Source organism: Rhinoderma darwinii, chromosome 2 (assembly GCF_050947455.1).
Source record: "Rhinoderma darwinii isolate aRhiDar2 chromosome 2, aRhiDar2.hap1, whole genome shotgun sequence".
Classification (NCBI taxonomy): Eukaryota; Metazoa; Chordata; class Amphibia; order Anura; family Rhinodermatidae; genus Rhinoderma; species Rhinoderma darwinii.
The window spans coordinates 403,639,013-403,665,465 of record NC_134688.1 but is presented as its reverse complement, the minus strand read 5'-3'; the positions used below and the strand labels follow the sequence as shown (position 1 = coordinate 403,665,465).

Below are 26,453 nucleotides of genomic sequence, written 5' to 3'. Positions count from 1 at the left end.
TGAAGAAACTCCCATAAATCACCCCATTTTAAAAACTTGACCCCTCAAAGTATTCAAAACAGCATTTAGAAAGTTTCTTAACCCTTTAGGCGTTTCACAGGAATTAAAGCAAAGTGGAGGTGAAATGTGCAAATTTAATTTTTCTTGCAGAAATTCACTTTAATCCATTTTTTTCTGTAACACCGGAGGATTTACCAGAAAAAAAAACAACTAAATTTGTATTGCCCAGATTCTGCAGTTTTTAGAAATGCCCCACATGTGGCCCTAATGCTAATGGACTGAAACACAGGCCTCAGAAGCAAAGGAGCACCTAGTGGATTTTGGGGCCTCTTTTTTTTTTATTAGAATAGATTTTAGGTACCATGCCAAGTTTGAAGAGGTCTTGTGGTGCCAAAACATAGAAAATAACCTCAAAAATAAAAAAAACATTTTGAAAACTAAACCACTCAAGGAAATCATTTATGGTTTTGTGACTATTTTGACCCCACAGTATTTTCACAGAACTTACTTAAATTGGGCTGTGAAATAAAGAAAATTTATTTTTTCCAATGTCATTTTGCTCAAAATTTCTTATTTTCACAAGGAATAAAATACCCCATTTTGTTGCCCAATTTCTCCTGAGTGCGGCAATACCACATTTGTGGTGATAAACTGCCGTTTGGGTCCAGGGGAGGGCTCAGAAGGGAAGGAGCACTATGTGCTCTGTCACGTTGGCTATGTGGACCTACTGGGCCGTACCGCCTTGGCGGTATGGCAGCTGGCCAACAGGACACAGGTCACAGTCTATAGTTTGTATAGTGCACCTGTGGTAGCTCAGACAGTAGAAAGACAGGCTTGGCTGGGACTAGGCAGCAGGCAGGCGCCATGTATGGACAACAGCAACACGTCACTTGACCAGGATAGCGCGGGACACAGGTTACAGGCAGCAGGAACGGGAAACACTGGGAGCTGGAAAACACTTAGGAGACCATTTGCATAGACAGACTAGGATAACGACAACAAGGCTCAGGCATTGCATGGAGGGGCACAGCCCTTCTTATAGTCCAGGGTGCTCTGGGAGCAATCAGCTCAATCTCCCACCTGTGTGCGACCTGGCTCCTTATCTGGACTGACCTCGCGAGGGCATCCTGGTGGTCACTGTGGAACAGGACAGCCGCATGTGCAGACATCTCTGGAGAGAGGGGTGTCGACCAGATAGAAGGAGTTCATAGTCAGTGACCACAGACGTTACATGTTCTTTGGAGTCCAGATTTTGCTGGATTGATTTTCGGGTGCCATGTCCCATTTGCAGAGTCCTAGAGGTATCAGAGCAATGGAAAACCTCCAGAAGTTACCCCATTTTGAAAACTACACCCCTCAAGGAATTAGTTTTGGGTGTTGTGACCATTTTGATCCCACAGTTTCTTTTACAGAACTTATTTGATTTGGGCTGTGAATTTTAAAAAATGCATTTTTTTCCAATAATATGTAATTTTTGCTTAAAATTTCTTATTTTCACAGAGAATAAAATACCCGATTTTGTTGCCCAATTTCTCCTGAGTACAGCAATACCCCATTTGTGGTGATGAACTGCCGTTTGGGCCAATGGAAGGACTCAGAAGGGAAGGAGCGCTATGTGTTCTTTGGAGTCCAGATTTTGCTGGATAATTGCCATATCACATTTGCTGAGCCCCAGAAGTATCAGTACAGTTGAAACCACCGAGAAGTGACCCCATTTTAAAAACTATACCCCTTAAGGCATTCATCTAAAGCTGTAGTGAGCATTTTGACCCGTTATTGTGTAAAACGTAATGCGCCTCGGATGGTGCAGAGTGAGATTTACAATTTTCAATACATATATGCCATTTCAGTGTCCGATATACTGTGCCCAGCATGTGTCACCGGAGACATACACCTCATAAATTGTAATGTGTGTTTTCCCGGGTACGGCAATATCCAACATGTGGCTGTTATCAGCTGCCTGGGCACACGGTAAGGCTCAGAAGGGAAAGATGAGGGGGATAAGCTGTGCTGAGTGCATCAGGATAAGTAAAACTGGGGTAAATTAAAAATCAAGGGATGTATGATAAATTGTAAAACACTCTGTCAGTCAGAGCCCTGGTTTATCAGGACACATGTCGCATTGGTATATTGTGTCCTTCCTTATCCCCCTCTTATAGCAGACTTTGCACCTCTTTTGATTCTTTACCTTCTTGCCAGTTTGGGGAACTTCTCCTGGAAAGTGTTGCCCTCGTACAATGCGTGGTGTGGCCTCGCTTCCAGAAGTACTGGGTGCCCCCCCCTTCCTGGTCCCTAAAGATTAGGTTCTTGATAACCACCTCTTGAAATTCCAGGAAAATTCCCCCTGGCATGCACATCTGTATGATTGGCACGGCCAGCTTTTTATACCACACCCTTGATTTCCACATGGCACTGTAGGGCTTCAGGACTTGATCTGACAAGTCCACCCCTCCCATGTACCTATTGTGGACCAGGATTTAGTTTGGCTTTGGGGTCTCTGTACTGGTACCTTGTACTGGACATGAGTACTGGTGTGGCCATGTATTGTTGTCAATACAAGGACATCTCTCTTGTCCTTGTACTTGACACAATATATTGCTGCTAGATTGTGCCCTGCTCTCACTCCTTCTGAGTGTTTGCCCAAGCAGTCTCTTAGGGAGGCCCCTCAGATTTTTTTCTAGCAGTGCCGCATGCCACATTACTTCTGGAAGCGAGGCACTTGAAGAGTGGGACGCTGGAATAAAAATTATCCAGGTACAGGTGATAACCCTGGTCCAGCAGTGGGGGCACCAAATCCCACACAATTTTTGCATTAGCTCCCAGTAACGGGGGGCATTCTGGGGGCTGAATACTGGTGTCCTACCCTTCATATACCCTAAATTTGTAAGTATACCCTGATGCACTCTTGCACAGCTTATACATCTTCACGCGATACCTTGCCCTCTAATTCACCAGGTACTGGCGGAATTGAAGCATCACTTTAAAATGTACTAGGGACTCATCAATAGAAACACACTTCTCTGGGGTGTATGCTTGGGCAAACCAGGCACTGAAATAGTCTAATAGGGGTCTGAGTTTATATAAACGGTCAAAACTGGGGTTATCTCGGGGTGGGCACTGCTCATTTTCAGCATAATGTAAGAAGCGAAGTATTGCCTCATAATGCATCCTGGACATAGCCATGCAGTACATTAGGGTGTAATAGAAGATGTCTGTGCTTCAGTAGGTCCCAATGGATGGCTTCTTCAGAAGCCCCATGTTCAAGAGCAGTCCCCAGAACATGCCCAACTCTGCTGCGTCTACAGGAGTCCACCTGTGGGATTGGGCATAAAATTATGTGGGCTTTTTGATCATATACTGTTGGGCATATAAATCTGGGACACAATAAGCTCTATAAACTCATCAGTGAAAAAGAACTTGAAAAAATCCATCTCACTGAGCCCTGCCGTGATTTTTTTTATTTTTTATCCCTGTGCTGCCCATGTACTTGTGGATTTGGGGTTCATAATTGTCTAGTATGGGGGTCAAATGGGGTCACTTCGCTCGGGGGTTTCAACTGCGGCAGGGTCACTTCTTTTGGGGGTTTCAACTGTTGTAGTGGTCCTGGGGCGTCTCCTAGGGGGTCCCTCCTCTTCATCACTGGATGAGGAGGTTGATAAATAAAACACCATCCGATGAGTCTGTGTTGGAGGCAAACCATGAATATGCCTCTTCGCAGTAAATTTCTGTTGGGACATGTTTGTTATTTGTGCTTAGACACTTGTAAATGTATTATTATTTATAAAGCAAAAAAAGTAAATAATGCTTCCCAAACTGGGAGCAATAGGCTGCTAACTAAACTTGATGTTTGTTTTTATGGAACCAGGGACTTCCCTGACACTAAACCTAACTAGGGCGAGGGTTATTAACACTAAACCTAACTAGATTTTATTTGAACTTCCCTGACACTAAACCTAACTATGGCGACGATTCCCTGACACTAAACCTAACTAGATTATTCCGAGCTTCCCTGATGCTAAACCTAACTACGATGATGGATCCCTGACATTAAACCTGACTACGGTGACGGATTCCTGACACTAAATTCCCTGATGCTATACCGAACTACGCTTTTTGACGGTTCCGACACTAACTAACCCTAAGGCTATGTTCACACTGAGTTTTTTGCCAAGTTTTTTTACGCGGAAACCGCGTCGCAAAACTTGTCAAAAACGGCCCGAAAATGCCTCCCATTGACTTCAACGGGAGGCGGAGGCGTCTTTTTCCCACGAGCGGTAAAACCATCTCGCGGGAGAAAGAAGGGACATGCCCTATCTTCGGGTGTTTACGCCTCTGACCTCCCATTGACATCAATGGGAGGCAGAGAAAGCGTATTTCGCGGCGCTTTATGCCCGCGGCGCTCAATGGCCGCGGGCGAAAAACTGCGCTAAAATCGGCGTGCGGGGAGAGGAAAATCTGCCTCAAACTTCCAAACATAATTTTGAGGCAGAATTTCCACCTGCAAAAAAACTCAGTGTGAACATAGCCTAATAGTAAATTAACTAGCTGAGATGCTGTAGATAACTATCTAAACAATTTTTTTTATTATTTTATATATTTTTATGTTTTTTTTTAATAGAACAAGTGGACTTCCCTGACACTAAACCTAACTAGGGCAAGGGTTCCTAATACTAAACCTAACTAGAATTTATGTGAACTTCCCTGATGCTAAACCTAACTACGGCAACGATTCCCTGACACTAAACATAACTAGATTATTCCGAGCTTCCCTGGTGCTAAACCAAACTACGGTGACGGGTGCCTGACACTAAATCTAACTAGATTTTATGTAAACTTCCCTGAAGCTAAACCTAACTACAGTGATGGATCCCTAACGCTAAACCTAACTACGGTGACGGATTCCTGATGCTAAATTCCCTGACACTATACCTAACTACACTTTTTGACGGTTCCCTGTCACTAAATAACCCTAATTAGCTAATAACTGTCTAAACCAACTTTTTTTTTATTTTTATACATTTTTATATATTTTTTTGTGTTTTATATTTTATGAAGAAAAAAAATTTACCTCAAGAAATGTGTCCCTGAAGACTAAGAAGTGGTGAGTGATAGGAGATCACTGACCAAAAATGTGGGGGTGACAAGGAGAACACAGAAAGGAGGAGGACAGGAGTGGGAAGTGGATGGGGGAGGTAGGAAGCAAAATTAGGCTCTAATATTATAATTTTTAGGATTTTTTCACAGCACACTCTCTCCACAACTTTCAAACACCAACAGAGAAGTTCAGGGCGGGTGCAGCAGGATCTCATGGGCAGGAAATTAGGTCAGCGGTCGCAACTATTGGTCAGTAGTCATTGACTAACCAATAGCGGTGTTCGCCGAGGCGGGACCATAGCGATTGGTCCCTGCACATTAAGCTGTGATAGCCTGCTGTCGGAAACAGCAGTTATCACAGCTCATGAACAGGCCGGGTGAAAATGGCGCTGTATTTTCCCCATGACGTACTATTACCTCATTGTGCGCAAACGACAAGCTCAGAATGACAGAATAGTACGTCAAGGAGCGGGAAGGGGTTAAAGGCTATGAAATATGCAAAAATAAGCACAATAACTTTTATAAGCATGTCTGACATATTCCCTGGCAAATGCAACACGTTTCCAACAGCCGGAAATAACTGTGTTACAATCACAAGTGCAGATGTTGATGGAACAAGTCATATCTGCCAAATTATTTCAGTTTTATTGGCCAGGTCAAGGGTTTACATGGGCCATTTGGTAATACAACAATAAAATATATCTAGATGTAGCAATCTTTAACTTTTAATGCATTAAATACACAGTGGCAAGAAACTTTAACTTGACTTTAATATTTTTTGTGGCGTCCCCCCGTTCCCCTCTGTTCACTTACCTCTGATCGGTGTCCTCCTATCCCACGCCGCTCCTTTACTTCTGCCTCAGCATGTGGCGGCCGCTCTAGCCGCCGACACACTGCACTTGGTCCTAGTGCACGCACTGATCCTTGCATTCTTAAAGGGCTAGCGTGCGTCAAAATGCTATTTTCCGCAGACTTCCAGGTATTCAAGCTCTTCCTGCTCTGGAACACATTGCCAGAGCAATTTGGTTCCCTTAAAGAGGCTCTGTCACCAGATTTTGCAACCCCTATCTGCTATTGCAGCAGATAGGCGCTGCAATGTAGATTACAGTAACGTTTTTATTTTAAAAAAACGAGCATTTTTGGCCAAGTTATGACCATTTTTGTAGTTATGCAAATGAGGCTTGCAAAAGTCCAAGTGGGTGTGTTTAAAAGTACAAGTCCAAGTGGGTGTGTATTATGTGCGTACATCGGGGCGTTTTTAATGCTTTTACTAGCTGGGCGCTCTGATGAGAAGTAACATCCTCTTCTCTTCAGAACGCCCAGCTTGTGACAGTGCAGATCTGTGACGTCACTCACAGGTCCTGCATCGTGACGGCCACATCGGCACCAGAGGCTACAGTTGATTCTGCAGCAGCATCAGCGTTTGCAGGTAAGTCGATCTTACCTGCAAACGCTGATGCTGCTGCAGAATCAACTGTAGCCTCTGCTGCCGATGTGGCCGTCACGATGCAGGACCTGTGAGTGACGTCACAGATCTGCACTGTCACAAGCTGGGCGTTCTGAAGAGAAGAGGATGTTACTTCTCTTCACAGCGCCCAGCTAGTAAAAGTATTAAAAACGCCCCGATGTACGCACCTATTACACGCCCACTTGGACTTGTACTTTTAAACACACCCACTTGGACTTTTGCAAGCCTCATTTGCATAATTACAAAAATGGTCATAACTTGGCCAAAAATGCTCGTTTTTTAAAAATAAAAACGTTACTGTAATCTACATTGCAGCGCCTATCTGCTGCAATAGCAGATAGGGGTTGCAAAATCTGGTGACAGAGCCTCTTTAAGTTCCTTTGTGTTCAATCCCTGCTGTTTAGAGCTTGAATTCATGTGTATCGACCTTGCCTGTTTTTGACCATCCATGCCTGCCACCTGCCCTGACCTTCTGCTACGTTTACTGTGGCGAATCTCTGCCGCGAGCCCTGACCTCCTGCTACGTTACTGTTAGAAAAGTTTTATTTTAAATTTATTGTTACTTCATGTAATAGATATTAAATGTGAATGCAGGTTTCTCAGAAAATACTTTAGTTGACAAAAAGTTAAATGACAGTCTCTCTTTTAGTGTATGAGGCGGTTGGACTTCTTAATAAAGAATGCAATCTCCAGGGAAAGTCCAACTGACCTAATCTCATTTTGAAGTCTAACATTTCATGTGACAGGAAAGCCACAAACGGTTTTTCAGTTGGTCTGTACTGCAATATGCATTGATATGTGTATATAAACCTGTGCTTATGGAATGAAGGCAGACAATCGTCTCCACACCGGGGTGAATAAAACTCTTATTGGGATGAAAACTTGAATCATTATTGCTAAGTATGGAAAATTCTTCAAACAGTTACCATGACGAATCTCTGCCGCTTCTAATGACCTATTGCTATGTTAATCGTAACGAACCTCCGCAGCCTGCGCAGACCTTTTACTTTCCTGACCACTCTGCATCTAAGTACGTCATCAAGCGAGAAGTCCACATCCCTGTACAGGGGTTAAAGGGTGAAGACTGGAGTTCCCTTAGACTCTGCTCCCCGGAGTATCCCCAAATCAAATTCGTTGGTGACAAGGAGGGTTCACACCGCCCCCTGCTGGCCCTGTAACAGCCCATTCCTTGGGTTTAGAGACAGTTTTCAATGGCTTAAAGAGGCTCTGTCACCACATTATAAGTGCCCTATCTTCTACATAATGTGATCGGCGCTGTAATGTAGATTACAGCAGTGTTTTTTATTTAGAAAAACGATCAATTTTGACCAAGTTATGACCTATTTTAGATTTATGCTAATGGATTTAATGCCCAACTGGGCGTTTTTTAGCCTTTGAGCAGGTGGGCGTTGTATAGAGGATTGTATGACGCTGACCAATCAGCGTCATACACTTCTCTCCATTCATGTACTCAGCAGATAGTGATCTTGCGAGATCACGATGTGCTGTCACTTACTCACACATTAACGTTACTGAAGTGTCTTGAGAGTGAATAGACATCGCTTCCAGCCAGGACGTGATGTCTATTCACAGTCCCGACACTCCAGTAACGTTTGTGCGGGACTTAATGGCAGCAAGCATGATCACGCTTGCTATCATTAAGTCCCACACAAACGTTACCGGAGTGTCGGATTGTTAATAGACATCGCATCCTGGCTGGAAGCGATGTGTCGGGATTGTGAATAGACATCGCGTCCTGGCGGGAAGCGAAGCCTATTCACTCTTAAGACATTTCAGTAACATTAATGTGTGAGTAAGTAACAGCACATCGTCCGAGTACATGAATGGAGAGAAGTGTATGACGCCGATTGGTCAGCGTCATACACTTCTCTTTACAACTCCCACTTGGTCAAAAGCTAAAAAACACCCAGTTGGGCATTAAGAAAGTCATTAGCATAAATCTAAAATAGGTCATAACTTGGTCAAAATTGATCATTTTTCAAAATAAAAAAACACTGCTGTAATCTACATTACAGTGCCAATCACATTATGTAGGAGATAGGGCACTTATAATGTGGTGACAGAGTCTCTTTAAGTGATCACGCTGAAGCAAGTTATTAGAGTCAAGATAAGGATTGCTGCATTATAGTTTAAAATGTAGGCTTTTGGACAGACTTAGGCTTTGTTCACATCGGCGTCAGGGCTTCATTCAGGCGTTCCGTCTGAGATTTCCGTCAGGGGAACCCATGAACGGAACCCTGACTGAAACAAACGGAAACCATAGGTTTCCGTTTGAATAACCATTGATTTCAATGGTGACAGATCCGGTGCAAATGGTTTCCGTTTGTCTCCGTTTTGCAAGGGTTTCCATCGTTTTGACGCTGGGTCATTTGCACTGGATCCGTCACCATTGAAATCAACGGCTCCTTTATTGACCAGCATTACAATAATGACAAATTTTGGAACGCGGTTCAGATCAGAGCAAGTTGTCTTGTCTAGGGCAGTTTTCTCTCTACTCACCTGCTAAATTTCAGGTAGACATAAGACTCTAGACTAACGGCTCATATACATGGCAAAAGGTGTATGTACTCCATGTGCCATCTCATGGTGCATCCATAAGGCAGTGTATTTCCATAAGGTAGATCATCTCCATAATACGGCACCTAATAGAACATCGCACGATTTTTCCTTATGAATCCGACAAATTGAAATCAGAGGCATATGAAAATATGAAATTAAGGGCCTATGGAAGTACAATATAGCCCCATAGACATGTATAGGTGCCGTAGCTTGTACAGGGCTATAATACGACCGTGTGCAATTGGCCTGTATAGTGTTAAAAATGTTTGTGTTGTATAAAACACCAGACAAATTAAAGATTTGCATCTTATCTATGGCCGGATTAAACATAAAAAAATGAAATTATTTAGCTTTTTAGGGAAAATTTTACTTATGCTTTATATGACGCCATATCTACAGAAGTGATCCCGTTCTGTACACTTCAAATCACTTCATTTGTGAGATTCCCCTTCACATTCCGCACACATAGCTGACATTTTATTATAATGGTTAATGCAGAAATATTTCCGTGAAGGTTCACAAGATGCTCTACTCCTCCTGCCCCTCGGCAGCTGGCACCTGGGGCCATTTCCTCATTATAGCTTCTAAACTCATTTTCCTTTTGTGCGGATCTCTTCGTCTGGGTTGAGTGCCTGTGTTTGTGTAATAGCAGAGTCCTGTTGCTGTGTGACCACCCCCCACCTCCTCCCATTACTCCAGCTAAGGTTCCCTCAGGATTACGTTCCGCTCTCTGTAGCCAGGTGAAACTTTTGTGTCACATGATCGATACTGCAACAGGTGCAGGTGGGAGGGATAGTGGGTAACACGGTGGTTAACCTCTTCCTCGTCTGATGGTCAGCATTGTCTACTAGGAAGTTGCATCTACAAAAAAAAAAATCACAAAATTGTAGCTGAAATTATGACTTCTTTTATCAATCTATTTCTTTTTAAAAAAAAAAAAAAGCACTGTGATGGCGCCGATATTACACAAACACATCTTTTCCCCTGGGAAGTACTTCCCCGCCATCCTTTCTGCCTCACATTTTCTGAACTGCAGTTCCTATACCAGCAGCCATTTAATAATGTAAGGACTAATGTGCTAGTTATTAGCAGGATTACAGTCACTGGTGTGTTATGTGATATTTGCTATTTTACAGGTTTAGCCCAAGCCAGTGCTTTGTTTAAATAGAAAGTGGAAATTCCTGTTTAGATTGACGCTTTTGAACTCTATTCACAATACAGTATAAGCCAAGTCCGACGCAGCAGGTTTCCCATTGTGCCCGGCTCCGTTCCCCTGCTATGCAGAGGTTCCTGTAGTTAGAACAATCTGTCAACAATGGTTATTTTTTCCAAGTCGGCAGTCCTAAGACAGTGGGCCCCACTAACCTTTAAAGCTCAGGAAAAGCAACTTTATCCAAGAATACGTTTAGTAACCGGCATATGCTCGGTTACAATATACAGGTACAGTCACAAAGGTTGTATCTATTGCAAACCTATAAAAAGAAAAGGGAAAATGGGAAAACATTTCAATGTATTCAATACTGTCTATTTCCAGACAACAGTCTCCCGCTTTCTCTGTTTTGCATTACAAGGTAACCGACCAAGGTTATCAATCAGTGAAATCAACCCTCTTTTTAGGAGATGCAAATACAGTTCTATGTGAGTTCTGCCGCTGCATTTTTATTGTGCCCCATGGGCATGAACTTAGTTTATTGTTTCCTTGCAACAAATTGTATTTAAATGCTGGTCGCTGTTTTTGGCTGTTAAACGAATAATGTGAATGCGGCGCTCATTTACATAGCTTAAATACCTGACTGTCAGCAATAGACGGAGCGTGTAGAAATAGACACCACATCCATTGAAGTTATACTGTGCATTTATGTTTTCAGTTAATACCACCACCTTTTTTTTCAGTGTAAAGAGCCTTTTATCCTGGCCGAAAATAGGCCGGTGCAGCGAGCACCGATTAACGAGACATCGTTGATCGGCGCTCGTTTGCTCCTGTCACACGGAACTATGGATGGGGACGAGCGGTCGTTACTCCGATCGCTCGTCTCCATCCATTATTATCATGTCGGCAGCGCGTCTCCCTGTTTACACAGGAGAAGTGCAGCCGACAACAATAATCTTTTAGTGTTTTAAAATGATACGACCAGCAGATGATTGATCGTTCGAGATGCTCATTCATCTGCTGATCGCTGCCCTGTTTACACAGAGCAATTATCGGCAATGAGCGTTATATGACCTTAAATTAAAACGAATCCACACCAGTTAAAAATGACATAATGACAAGTAATGAGTATGTGTAGTAGGTGGGATACACCCTGGAAATATGTCTGCCTAACAAGCATTGTGCAGCCCTTACGTCTCATGCACACGACCGTTGTGCCACTCGGAGGGTTTTTGACGGCATCCGAGTGGCACCCGATAGTCTTCACGGACCCATTCACTTTAGCGGGTGAATCGGGTCCGTGAAAAATGTTCAGAGTCTCCGATCCGAGGAAAGATAGGACATGTTTTATCTTTCCTCGGATCACTGACGGGACTCGGGTCGGCGCACACGTGAGGCATTACTTTCATGTGTAATAACTACAGCTATCTCGCAAGCCAGCAACTTATATGTTAAGGTCCTTTTATGTTAAGGCCATGTAAACGAGCACCGATCAATGTGACAGCTCATTGATCGGCGCTCGTTTGCTTCTTTCACAAGGAGCTATGTATGGGGACGAGCGATCGTTATGACAATCGCTCGTCCTCATACATTTCTATCATGTCGGCAGCACATCTCCTTGTTTACACAGGTAGATGTGCGGACGACAACGATAATATTTTCTGCATTTAAAATGAGCAATCAACCGATGAACAAGCGTTTACTCGTTCATCGGCTGATCGTAGCCCAGTTTACACCAGACACTTATCGGGAACAAGCTTTCTGGGAACGCTCGTTTGCCCGATAATTGTCCGGTGTAAAAGGGCCTTTACCCCTTCCCGCCTCAGTTATTTTTTACTTGTACAAAATAAAACAATATGTTAAAAAAAATTGTTTTGTGTCGCTATATACCTATAACTTTTTTATTTTTTCACAGATGAGGCTGTGTGATGTCTTGTTATTTGCGGGGCCAGCTCTAGTTTATATTGGTACCATTTTGAAACACATACAACTTTTTGATTACTTTTTATTCCATTTTTGGGGAGGTGAGGTTAACAAAAAACAGCAATTGTGGCCTTTTTTTTTATGGTGTTCACCCTGTGTATTAAATAATGTTATATCGCAATAGTTCTGTCTTTTATTGATGTGGTCATACCAATTATGTTTCTTTTTTACATTTAGGTGAAAAATGGGAAAGGGTTTTTTTTTATTTTTAACTTTTAATATTTTTTAACTAAAAACATTATTTTACATTTTTTTTAGTACCACTAGGGAACTTGAACGCTAGGTCGCTGGTGCAATACACTGCAATACCTATGTATTACAGTATAGTGTGCTTTTTTTCTGTCCTCCTATTAACCCTTTAGAGATAATTTTCGTTTTTTTATTTTATTTTTATTTTATTTTTTCCTGCCCACCTTCCGAAAGCCATAACTTTATTACTTTTCCAATGACATAGCTGTATGAGGGCTTATTTTTTTGCAGGACAAGTTGTAGTTTTTAATGGCATAATTTAATGTACCATATAATGTAACGGTAAACTGAAAACAATAATTATATGTTAGGTAAAATCTGAAAAAAATATTCTACTAATTGTTTTGGGTTTCGTTTTACGGTGTTAACCGTGCGGCAAAATATATTGTGGGATCGGTACTATTACAACGATACCAAATTTATAAAGTTTCTTTTATGTTTTACCACTTTTATAAAGTAAAAAATATTTGTTAAAAATTGATTGAGCTGTTTGAGGGCTTGTCTTTTGCAATGCAAGCTTTAGTTTCTATTGGTGCTATTTTGGCATACATGTGACTTATGATCACTTTTTATTCATTTTTTGGGGGGAAAAATAGGAAATGGGGGATTTCAACTTTATTTTATTTTTTTGTACATTGAAAAAAAGATTATTTAACAGTTTTTTTTATTAGTCCCTAGTGGACTTGAACTAGCGATCGTTGGATTGGTTTTACAATATACTGCAATACTTATGACGAACCGCAGGCTGCCATGACAACTATCTCCCCCGATCTTGTTCAGCCTGTGAACCTGCTCCATACTCCCCCTTGGCAGCTGTAATGTACAAATGTTTGCTTGGCTGTTTCCACTTTCACCATAGACATTGAATGGAGCGGCAGCACACATGCGTGACCGCCAGCCCATTCAAAATCCTCCTCACTGCCCCTCTGGCAAGGCTTGATAGATGGACAAACATGGTAGATCTGGAGGCCTGTATTAGGCTCGCAGGCTGCCAAGACAACCATTTCCACCCCACGAATGCATTGCCGGGAGGGGGTGATAGGGTGACAGAGGGGGTCGCCCCAACACCAAAAACTTCCTGAAAATAATGCAATACCAACAGCATGCTGCAAAAAACATCGCTGACTCAAAAACGCAAGTCAAAAGAAAACAAACGCCACAACAAAAGACAAACCTCAAAGTGCTAAGGCACTGCGGCAAGTTGTGTTATGGGGGTATTGTAGCTAATACTATTATGGGGGCACCATTTCTTTAATTGCTTAAATTATAATGGAGTCCAAGAAATCACAAATGTTTATTGATAGAAACAACCTTTATTTTCTTTGCCCTGGTAACCGGTATCACTGTACTGCACTGCATTCCTTGCTGTTTCGGAGAAACTGGAAAGTGAAGGGAGTAGAAAGCCAAATATCACATCATGTACTCATTAAACTGCCCCGTGTCCAGATACAGCGCTTTATCACTTCATGATGTAGGAGAGGCTGCATGAGTCACTCTGAATGAATGATCCCAGCTCCGTACCATGTTTATTATATCAACAAAGTAAAGCTTAAAATATAACTGACCCTACATGTACCAATGTCAGATTCTAGTAGACCAATTCACCTTTATAGGGATGCTATAAATGCAGGCAGCTCTCTAAGCAACTACCATATGGTTATTTCTTTATGGTATTCTGATAAATGTCTAGAGCCAGGAGATCACATGGCCTCCCAGGTAAGGCTAAGCTCACATGTCGTTTTTACTCTACGTCTGACGTGCACGTTTTGACATGAGAAAACCATATCAAAACGTGTACCACAACGTGCACATTGATTTCTATGGTCAGGACGGATCCCTAATGGTGTCGTTTGTGTATCCTTAGGTTTGTATTATTTATTTATTTCAGTTACTTATATAGCGCCAACATATTACGCAGCGCTGTACAGGAGGTCCTCTTTTACTGTCCCCATTGGGGCTCACAATCTAAACTCCCTATTGGTATGTTTTTGGGGTGTAGGAGGAAACCAGAGTACCCGGAGGAAACCCACGCAAACACAGGGAGAACATACAAACTCCATGCAGATGTTAAATCAATGGCGACGTATGGACGACGTATGCAATATTAACCCCTTCCCGACATTTGACGTATCCATCCGCCAAAGTCGGGTAGGGGAAGTATGGAACGGGCTCACGGAGCGAACCCGCTCCATACGATGCCGGTATGTTACAGCCGACACTTCAGAGTAACGAGCGGGATCGTGCTCGAGCGCGATCCTGCTCGTTTATCTCATTAAATGCCGTGGTTAATAGCGACCGCAGCATTTAAATCGTTAGAAAGGGGGGCGACCCCCTCTAACAGCTCATCGCGCCCCCCGCCATGCAATCGCGGGTGGCGTTGGTTGTTATGGCTTCCTGGGGGCCATCTATGGCTTCCCCAGGTCCGCCATGTTTGTGTTTCCATTAATAGAAGCCTGTCAGAATCACGATATACTGCAATACATTAGTATTGCAGTATATAGTTCAAATGATCTAACGATCGCTGGTTGAAGTCCTCTAGGGGGACTAATAAAAAAAAAGTAAAAATTAGTAAAATAAAGGGGGTTTTTTTATGTAATAAAAAAAATATTAAAATTATAAGTTAAAAAAAATACCCCTTTTCCCATTTCCCCCTAGAGCATAGTAAAGAAAACAAATAAACATAATTGGTATCGCCGCATCTGTAAAAGTCTGAACTATTACAATATATCATTAACCCGCACAGTGAACGGCGTACAAAAAAATTGTAAACGCCAGAATCGCTATTTTTTGGTCACCTCATCTCCCACAAAAATTAAATAAAAAGTGATCAAAACCGTTGCATGTACGCCAAAATGGTATTAAAAACTACAGCTTATCCCGCAAAAAATAAGCCCTCATAACACTTAATAGACGGAAAAATAAAAAAGTTATGGCTCTCGGAATTTGGCGACACAAAATAAATTTTATTTTTTACTCTTAGGTTTTTACTTAAAATAGTAAAATATAGAAAAAACTACATATATTTGGTATCGCCGTAATCGTATTGACCCAGAGAATAAAGTTAATATGTTGTTTTAATTGCACAGTGAATTCCGTAAAAACAAAGCGCAAAAAACAATGGAGGAATCAGTTTTTTTCACTTTCTACCCCACAAATAATTTTTTGCCCGTTTCCTAGTACAATATAGGGCACAATAAATGGTGCTATGAAAAACTACAACTCGTCCCGCAAAAATCAAGCCCTCATAGGACTATATCAACGGAAAAATAAAGACGTTATGGCTTTTGGAAGGTGGGGAGGAAAAAACGATAATGAAAATCTGAAAAATGGCTGCGGCGGGAAGGGGTTAAACCCTACGTTTGCATATGTTTTTTGTAACTTTATATGGGAAATCTTGACTTTACAAAGTTTGATTTAGCTAAAGAACAAAAAAAGTATACGTTTTTATTAGTAAGAACGGACACAAATGTATAAAAACGTATACTACAAAAAACGTAAGCATGTTACAAACGCATACGTCATTGTATACCACAAACGTGTGCACAAAACAAGATATGGACTGAGCCTGATATGTCGTTTAGGACAGACGATGTGATGGACTAAATATTATAGGGTATTTTATACACTGTAAGGCTGCATTCACACGACAGGGTCCGAGTGTCGGCTGGGAAAATCGGCTGTTTTTGGCCGATTTTCCCGGCCGGTTTGCATCCGTTCCGATTCTGTTCCAGGCCGTGTTGCCGTTTTTACCGGCCGATTTGGACCCGATTTGCATCCAGTTTTTTCCCTGACCGTTTTTTAATCGGATGGATTTTTTGCACTTTACTTATTTTTTTATTATTATGGTCTGTCCCTCAAAGGTCAAAAAAGACCTTTTTGGAACTTTTAATATTTTTTTTCTTTCTTTTACACCATGTTTTTCCACTGTAACTGGAGCTGCACAGCAGCCCCAGTTACAGGGGAAATCAGCCCTCTCATAGTGACGATTGTCACTAATAGGGCTGTGCTGGGTCTAGTCTAGTTAGACCCAGCAGCAGTCTGTCACTAACGGCACCCGGCCATCATGTGACGAGTCACATGATCACCGGGAGGAATAGAGACAGCGCCGCTGCTGCTGTCTCTATTCCTATACACAGCGTTCATTGAGTGCTGTGTAAAAAGAGATCGGAGAAGACAGAAGCAGCGAAAGCTGCTTCTATCCTCTCCTCAGGGTCCCTGGCAGCCGGAGACCCGACATTCAGCTGCCCGATCGCGTGGGCAGCAAGTTAAAACCCGAGCCATAAAAAGTCTATGGCTCGGGTTTTAAGGACCCTGACCGCTGGCCGTAAAAATACAGCCAGTGGTCGGGAACCGTAACAAGCAGGGGAAGGGAGCCAGCGTAGCGCTCCCTTCCACCTGCTGTACACCCCGGCCCTGCCACACAGTATCTCCAGCGTAGCCATTCGTCCGAATGGCATCAACTCCTCCTCCTCACATGCAGTCTGCGCTGTGAGGAGGAGAGAGTGCGGCGAGCGACGGTAGACCCGGCCATCACTCGGGACACATTCCGGTGATGGCCGTGTATGACCCGGCCCCATAGACTTCTATGGGAGCCGGGCGGCCGGGTACCCAGCCGAAAATAGGGCATGTCCCATTTTTTGACGGCCGGTTTTCCCGGCCCGTTAAAAAAATCGGTTGTGTGAATAGCCCCATTAGGGGTCTATTATTCCTAATGCAGCCGGGTGCCGGCCGATTTATTAACGGCCGGCACCCGGCCGGGAAACCCTGTCGTGTGAATCCCGCCTAATAGAATATACTCTGTATACTAACACACTAGATCAGGGGTCTGCAACGTTCAGCACTCCAGCTGTTGTGAAACTACAATTCCCAGCATGCCCTGAATTATAAAGTCTTTGGCTGGAATTATAAAGCCTTTGGCTGTCAGTGTACGCTGGGAGTTGTAGTTTCACAACAGCTGGAGTGCTGAATACAATAGATGTAGTCAGATTTGGGATATATGTATATTGCATACTTGTTGATAGAATTATCTTAGCTGTAATTCTATAAATATACAGCAGATCAACTTTTCCACAGGCATTTTACACGGTCAGTATTTTTGTCACAATTATTTGTGTCCCAAAATGGGGCGTGTCCCTGAACACATTTGTCCAATCAGTGAAGGGACACACCCTATTGACAAGAGGAATGGTGAATGGTGAATCCCAGTTGTTAATTTATTCATAGATTTCCAAGAGGAATAAGAAAGGGACGGCATAATGTAGAGCTCCAGAATTGGTATTTTATGGGAAACACAAGTATTTACTAAAACAGACACTTCTATTTTAATGGACATTTAAAGGTTTTTTTAATTTTATGTTGTGTGTTAAATAAACAACTAGATATAGTCTTGGACAAGACTTTGAAGATTCAAAGGGGTTGTCCGGGCACGGGGCGGTTTTCCATACTGATGGCCTATTCACAGGATAGGTCATCAGTATACAATCGGTGGTGGTCCGACACGCAGACCCCGCACCGATCCGCTATACATGCTGCCTCCGGAAGTTACGCAGTGTTCAGTGCCGGAAGCAGAAGACTCCGGTCACAGTATAGCGGCCGTGCTGCAGTTCTGCTCCTATTTAGGTGAATAGGAGATGAGCTGCAGGAACCCAGCACGGCCGCTATACAGTGACGGGAGCCATTTGCTTCCAGCACCGAGCACTGCATAAATTCAGGTGGATAGGTCATCAGTGTGAAAAACTGCCCCATGCCCAGACAACCCCAAATAGGAGAAATGTACGGTCATCCTCCTGCTGCACCCTGCTTCTGTCTGTAAAGAAGGTGATGCTGTGTGAGTGGTTTCTCGCCTAATTCCCCAAATTCTTGGCACACCGAGCATTCATGAATGCCATCTCAGCATTGCTCAATTGCTGAGAGTAGAGAGATGGGTAAAGACTCTTATCCCGCACCTCCTACCTGGCCAATTATAGGAGTAGATGAAAGTAGATGTGGTGGAGCACTTAGCACCATGCTCTAACATCTGCCAATGTATATAGCTTAAATGCTTTAAGGGGTTTTCCCTCCAGAAGTGATGGCATATTGCTAGAATATGCCGTTACTTCTAGATCGATGGGGCTTGAATGAAGATCTGCAGTTCCCTGCACAGCAGGTGGTTGGGACTCAACCTGTACAGAGAAACTGCAGAAGGGGCTTCTTTGCTCTTAGGAACAACTATATTCCTAGAGGTCAGATCCACACCGGTCATGAAGTGATAGAATATTTTACCTATAAGATGGCGGACTAAAGGAACTGTCATACATGTTTACAAAGTAATACATATACAGTCATCATTCCTTCATTTTTATCATACAAGGTGTAGAGAATATGAATTACAAGACAAAAAGTAATGTCGTGTGCTTATCAGAAGTAGCAGCGACATCTAGTGGACAGTTGTATATTTACTGATACATTGTCAGCTTTAGTGAATACTGAATGAACACGACACTGCAAAGCTCAGCATCTGAAGTGCAAGTCATTGTGGCCATTACACCAGATTTGCAGGTTTTTACACACTTTTGGGCAACAGTGTGAGATTTTAGGCCCTTTTACACTGGCCAATTATCGGGATAACGAGTGTTAACGGAACGCTGTTCTCGATCATAAACAGGGCAACCATCAGCCGTTGAATGAGCAAACACTTGTTCATCAGCTGATCGAGACGTTTATGCAGAATTAAAAATCATTGTTGTCGGCAGCATGTCTCCCTGTGTAAACGGGACGTGCTGCCAACATGATAGAAATGTATGGCGATGAAAAGGTTTTTTTTAGCCAGATACAAGCGTGGGCACAATAGAAAGGTGCTAACTGACAAAAATGCACCAGGGGGCACCGCATAAATGTTGCCACATACCCTTAAAAACTACAATGGATAAAGACAATGAACACGCACGGGTATGTATATGGAAAAAAGTCTATAGACACAAAGACTATATTATGCAGCGTATAAATTTATTAACAAAAAATACTCCACAAACACAATAAAAACATTTAAAAAAAGTAGATGGCTGCTATAAGGCTGGATTCACACGAGCGTGTTCGGTCCGTAATGGACGGAACGTATTTCGGCCGCAAGTCCCGGACCAAATACACTGCAGGGAGCCGGGCTCCTAACATCATACTTATGTACGACGCTAGGAGTCCCTGCCTCTCCGTGGAACTCCTGTCCCGTACTGAAAACATGATTACAGTACGGGACAGTTGTCCTGCAGCGAGGCAGGGACTGCTAGCGTCATACATAAGTATGATGCTAGGAGCCCGGCTCCTTGCACTGTGTTCGGTCCGGGACTTGCGGACGAAATACGTTCCATCCTTTACGGACCGAACATGTTCGTGTGAATCCAGCCTAACTGGTTCAACTGGGAGATACTGCCCTGATAAGCAGCCCAATACTAACTCCCCCAGAAAAGAACCTACCTCAAATAACCCTCACGTAATGATGACAAAGATATGGACACAGATAAAAAGAATATTGCATCAGACCATGTGAATAAATGAGTCCTGTGACTCTGTTACCACATTATAAGTGGCCTATCTCCTATATAAGGAGATGGGCGCTATAATGTAGGTGACGGTGATGCTTTTTATTTAGAAAAACAATCTATTTTTACCACTTTATGAACAATTTTTAGCTTTATGCTAATTAGTTTCTTAATGCCCAACTGGGCGTGTTTTTACTTTAGACCAAGTGGGCGTTGTACAGAGGAGTGTATGAGGCTGACCAATCAGCATCATGCACTCCTCTCCATTCATTTACACTGCACTAGCGATATAGCTATATCGTTATGTGCAGCCACATACACAAACACTAACATTACTACAGTGTACTGACAATGAATATACATTACCTCCTGCCAGGACGTGGTGTGTATTCACAATCCTGACACGTCTGTAGCGTCTCTGTGAGATTTACAGCAAGGCAAATGTAATCTTGTGAGATTACGATGTAAACGAGATTACGTTTGCCTTTCTGGAAATCTCACAGAAAAGATTCAGATGTGTCAGGATTCTGAATAGATATCACGTCCTGGCTGGAGGTCATGTGTATTCATTATCAGGACACTGCAGTAATGTTAGTGTTTGTGTATGAGGCTGCAGATAACGATATAGCTATATCGCTATCTGCAGTGCAAATGAATGGAGAGAAGTGCATGACGCTGATTGGTCACTGATTGGTCAGCGTCATACACTCCCCTGTACAACGCCCACTTGGTCTAAAGTAAAAACACGCCCAGTTGGGCATTAAGAAACTAATTAGCATAAAGCTAAAAATCGCTAATAAAGTGGTAAAAATAGATAGTTTTTCTAAATAAAAAGCACTGCTGTCACCTACATTACAGCGCTGATCTCCTTATGTAGGAGATAGGCCACTTATAATGTGGTGACAGAGCCTCTTTAAGCGCTGCCTCCGGCAGGGCTTAATAGATGCCTGTCAGAATCACGATATACATTAGTATTGCAGTATATCGTGCAAGTGATCTAACGATCGCTGGTTGAAGTCCCCTAGGGGGACTAATAAAAAAAACTTTAAATTATTTCAATAAAGTTTTTTTTTAATGTAAAAAAAATAAGTAAAGTTAAAAAAAAACCTTTTCCCATTTTCCCCCTAGAGCATAGTAAAGAAATAAATAAACATAATTGGTATCGCCGCATCTGTAAAAGTCTGAACTATTACAATATATCATTATTTAACCCGCACGGTGAACGCCGTAAAAAAAAAAAAATTCTAAACGCCAGAATCTCTATTTTTTGGTCACCTCATCTCCCACAAAAAATGAACTAAAAAGTGAACAAAACGTCGCATGTACACCAAAATGGTATTATTAAACACTACAACTTATCCCGCAAAAAATAAGCCCTCATACCACTTACGACGGAAAAATAAAAAAAGTTATGGCTCTCGGAATTTGGCAACACAAAATAAATTTTATTTTTTACACTTAGGGTATGTTCACACGATGAGAGGCATTTACGTGTGAAAAGACAGACTGTTTACAGCTGCCTCGTTTCACACGTAAATGCTCCTCCTCGTAATTTACGAGGCGTCTGTGACGCTCGTAAATCTTGAGCTGCTTCATTGAGTTCAATGAAGAACAGCTCAAATTACGTGGCAAAGAAGTGCCCTGCACTTCTTTGCCGAGGGAGTCATTCTACGTGTCGGCGTTTAACAGCTGTCAAACGACGACGCGTAAATTACAGGTCGTCTGCACAGTACGTCGGCAAACCCATTCAATTGAATGGGCAGATGTTTGCCGACGTATTGTAGCCCTATTTTCAGACGTAAAACGAGGCATAATACGCCTCGTTTACGTCTGAAAATAGGTCGTGTGAACCCAGCCTTAGGTTTTTACTTGTAAAATATAGAAAAAACTATATATATTTGGTCTCGGCGTAATCGTATTGACCCAGAGAATAAAGTTAACATGTTGTTTTAATTGCACAGTGAATTCCATAAAACCGAAGCGCAAAAAAACATGGAGGAAACGCTGTTTGTTTAATTTTCTACCCCACAAATAATTTTTTTCCTGTTTCCTAGTACATTATATGGCAAAATAAATGGTACTACAACTCGTCCCGCAAAAATAAAGCCCTCATAGGACTAGATCGACGGAAAAATAAAGAAGTTATGGCTTTTGGAAAGTGGGAAGGAAAAAACGAAAATGAAAATCTGAAAAAGGGCTGTGGAGGGAAGGGGTTAAGGATACATTTCATCCTCCTCTAGCACTCTGTCAATAACATCATCGGACTAAGCTATGGACACCACCTTCTGGAAAGCTGTTAGCATACGCCAATTTAGTCCCTTCATTAAGACAGTCCTTGACCAGCTCGCTCAACCTTTGATGTGTAAAGTTTATTTTATAAGGCGCCAGAAGTACTATATATATATATATATCTGCATATAAATACCCTCTGCAGACTTTGGCTCTGCCAGTAGTTAAAATGGTTCCATTATCTTGCGACCAGCACGATCATGTGACACTGCCGAAGCCCCGCCCTTTTACGTTGTGACCGCAGTAGAGGCTCCGAATCTGTCCTCAGCCCGGGCGTTGTAATCCGGCCGTATAGCCGCTTAAAATGCCGCTGCTGGCATCTCATGTGTACGCGAGGGGCAGTCGGACTTGTGGACTTTTAACAAGAATCGCATTCGGAGCTTCAACAAGAGCTTTACTAATAACACATCGCAAAAGCCATGGCGGGTGAGTACGTAATGACGACATTACGTGATGCAAACGTGTGTGTGCGTGCGTGCGTGGTCATATTCGGCGTAACTCCACGTCACTTGTATGGTTACTTTCAATGATGCGATTGACGTTCTTAGAAATAAAAAATAAAGAAATACAGTTGTTCCTTGCTTGGGCTGAGCATGGATTACCACTATGTGATTTAAGTTTAATTCAGTGAAACCATGCAAAGACTTTTTAGGGCAAAAAACCTATAAGATTTAAAAAATACTTTGTAAGGCCCTGTTCACATGTTGTGTTTGACCTACGTTTAGTGTGCACGTTGGAAAAGCTCCTAACATACATGCTAAACAAGTCCATATTACCCCGATGAAGGCCAAATAGTGTCCTTTTAGTCTTAGTATTTTGTTTGCAGTGTGGAAAAGCTTAGTAGACTGCGCTTTTCCGTTTTGCGGATTAAAAAAGTACACCGCACGGTATGTTTTCTTTAATATGGCTGCCTGTGGGTGAGGAATTGACGCATAACTTTTCACGACATAAACGTTAAATGAATGAAATTATAGTTTATGGATGACAAATGTCTAACGGTGGCACCCGTCACCTATAGCCTATAACGGTATCTGTTTAATGGATATGTCATGATAGTTCATGATTAAAAATAAGTTCATCACAAATGCTCCGATTGCCTTGTCTTCATGGACTGTATCCTAAAATAAAAGAAATAGCATACTCACTCCCTCCTTGTCTACCGTAGCAACGCATCCCTGCCAGCCTCCTGAGATTATGTCGTTTTGACAGGCTTCAGCAGTCACAAGGAACAAAACGATGTCATTTCCAGAGACCGGCAGGGACCCGTCACTATGGGGGACCAGAAGAGGGTGAGTATGGTATTTTTCTTTTTTTAATCGTCTCCCCTCCTTTTTTTCTCTTACCTGTTAAATGCCTGTTAGCACTCACGGGCGACCGCCATTTTGCCGATTCGTGCGTTGCGAACCCCAATTGGTTCGCTCATCTCTATTCATGATGTATACTTTTAATCTATCCCATAATAGTCTGTGGCAGACGGATGCTACTGTTCGGCATCCGCCACAGTCTACGTTAAACATAGGACAAAATATTAATTGACTGCGACCTAATACACTTACCATTAGGCCTGATCTACACGAGCGTGTGCGTTTTGCGCACGCAAAAAACGAGGCGTTTTGCGTGCGCAAAAGGCACTTAACAGCTCCGTGTGTCATCAGTGTATGATGCGCGGCTGCGTGATTTTCTCGCAGCCGCCATCATTATGACACTCCGTTTGGATGTTGGTAAACAGAAAAGCACGTGGTGCTTTTCTGTTTACATTCAGAGTTTGACAGCTGTTGCGCGAATCACGCAGTTCGCACGGAAGTGCTTCCGTGCGACATGCGTGGTTTTCACGCACCCATTGACTTCAATGGGTGCGTGATGTGCGAACAGCGCACAAAGAAAGGACATGTCGTGAGTTTTACGCAACGCACTCGCACTGCGCAAAATTCACGCACTGTCTGCACTGCCCCATAGCCTAATATAGGTGCGTACGACACGCGTGAAAAGCACACGCGTATATTACGCTCGTGTAAATAATGCCTTAAAATGCTGTCCCAGACAGGCCTGTGTATTCAATAGGCCTCAGTGGTATTGTCCTTAGTAAAGTAATGTCACATGGCTGCAGGACAATATGTCACTATGGACAAAATATTTTTGTCGTCTGTAGCAGTTGGACAATGCAGCCACGGACGTGTCCATACACATTCCAGATGGAGACTGGTGGCGAGTTATAAATAAATAATTTTAACAGGAAAATAAAAATAAGTTCTCATTCAGTTGCTATTTCTGACTGGTTTCTGACATTTGTGGGAAATGTCTATATCTCGGCAGCTAGCCTTTTTTCTTAGGCCCAGTTCAAAGACAAATATTAACCTTTCAATTATACTTCCTTATGTTGCGTTCATATCGCGTTTTTTGCCCAATTTGTTTTCACTACAACATAAAAATATAAAGTATGGACTGAGCCTTACAGGTTTTATTAGTTTTTTCGCTATTGACTTTAATGGGAAAAAATGCAGCCCTCAAACTCACATCTTGAAATCACAATCATGTTTTCCAGGTCTAGAAACATTTCTTAGAGCTTTTCATACTGACATGCGGCATTTCCTAGACCAAACGCAGTTCAGGGAGCTGGACTCCCATCATCATAGTTCTGTATGATGCTTCTTCTCCCTGCCTCCCCACGGAAATACTGTCCCATACTTTAATAATGTTTTCAATACGGGCAGGTAGTCCCACGGGGAGGCAGTGATTTACAGCATCATGGATGACTATGCTGCTAGGAGTACGGCTCCATAAACTGTGATCGGTCCGGGAAATGTGGCCGACATACGGTCCGAATCTCACGGACCGAACACGGCCATGTGAGTAAGGCCTATGACAGAGATGTGGTGTTTGTAATACTGCAGTGGTGTGAATTTTTGCTGCCCTCTATTAACCGGTCCATGTGAATGTACTCTTATGAGGAAAATAGTGGATTATAAAATGCTACAACAAGGTGGTTTTCCATAGAAGCAGTTCTAGGAACATTTTCTGTAAGGAAGGTAATGATGTGGTGAAAGCTTGGGCACAGATGCCTCACCTATGCTACCTTCTACCATCTGCAGGCAGACTGGTAATTGCCTTGTTACTCTTGATAACGTGCTGACATAAATTTTAGGCCCAAATAACCCATACTTTAAGGGACTTCCTATGGGCACTGGCTCCTACAGCATCACTGCATCGGTATATGATCGGTGGGGATCGGTCCTAATCTGAGTAAGCAAATTGAAAAGGTCCCTTTACAATGTCCCAAAAAGCTGTAAAATATCTGCCCCCTTCAGGAGGGAGGACTGCTCCTCGGATTTGGCGGAGATCTTCTGCATGTTAACCCCTTCCCGACATTTGACGTACATGTACGTCATGGAAAGTACTGACTTCCCGCATCTTGCCGTACATGTACGTCAAACGTTTGGCACCGGCTCAGAAGCTGAGCCGGTCCCATCATCACCGGATCTCAGCTGTATCTTACAGCTGACATCCGACTGTAACGGCGGGGACCGAAATTAGCTTCGATCCCCGCCATTAACCCCTTAAGTGCAGCGCTCAAACGCGATCGCTGCACTTAAGGTGTTTGCAGCTCATCGGAACCCCAGTAATGAAATTGCCGGGGTTCCGGTGGCTGCAATGGCAACCGGAGGCCTAATACTGGCCTCCCGGTCTGCCTAGCACCGAAGCCGGTCAAGATCCGCCCGGCGGCGGAGCCTGATCGGCTTCCGTAGCTGCCGGCAAGATGGCGCCGGGTCAGGAGCTGATCCGGCGTCATCAGCGGTGGAAGTCAGCTGTACTGTACAGCTGACATCCACCTGTAACGGCAGGAACCGGAGCTAGCTCCGATCCCTGCCATTAACCCCTTCGATGCAGCAATCGAAAGCGATTGCTGCATCGTAGCGGTTACAAGCAGATCGCCAGCCCTGACAGGCAATCGGGACTGGCGACTGCTGTTATGGCAACAGGAGACACAATGGTCTCCTGCTCTGCCATTACGGAAGCCGATTTAGGCCCCGCCGGGAGGCGAAGCCTAAACGGCTTGCTGTCAGTGAATGACTGACAGATCTAATACATTGCACTACATAGGTAGTGCAATGTATTAGAAAAAAAAAAA

The 26,453-nt window shown here is 43.0% G+C and overlaps 1 protein-coding gene and 1 long non-coding RNA gene across 3 annotated transcripts in view; one reads left to right on the top strand and one right to left on the bottom strand.

Moving 5' to 3' along the window:
- Positions 1-9,476: 9,476 nt before the first annotated feature.
- On the bottom strand, positions 9,477-22,748 carry LOC142743377 (uncharacterized). The gene is made up of 3 exons (XR_012881552.1): positions 22,464-22,748; positions 10,508-10,614; positions 9,477-10,003 (listed from the first exon to the last, which is right to left on the bottom strand). It is a non-coding gene; the product is annotated as an uncharacterized LOC142743377 (long non-coding RNA).
- Positions 22,526-26,453, top strand: part of ABHD11 (abhydrolase domain containing 11) — a 26,093-nt gene continuing 22,165 nt past the window's right edge. The window contains exon 1 of one of the 2 annotated variants that reach the window (XM_075854099.1): positions 22,526-22,753. In XM_075854099.1, coding sequence (XP_075710214.1) covers positions 22,632-22,753 — 122 coding nt within the window. In that variant the 5' untranslated portion in view covers positions 22,526-22,631. Of the gene's footprint in view, positions 22,754-23,554; positions 23,617-26,453 lie in introns of those variants that run through there. The other variant, XM_075854100.1, reaches the window with a different exon arrangement.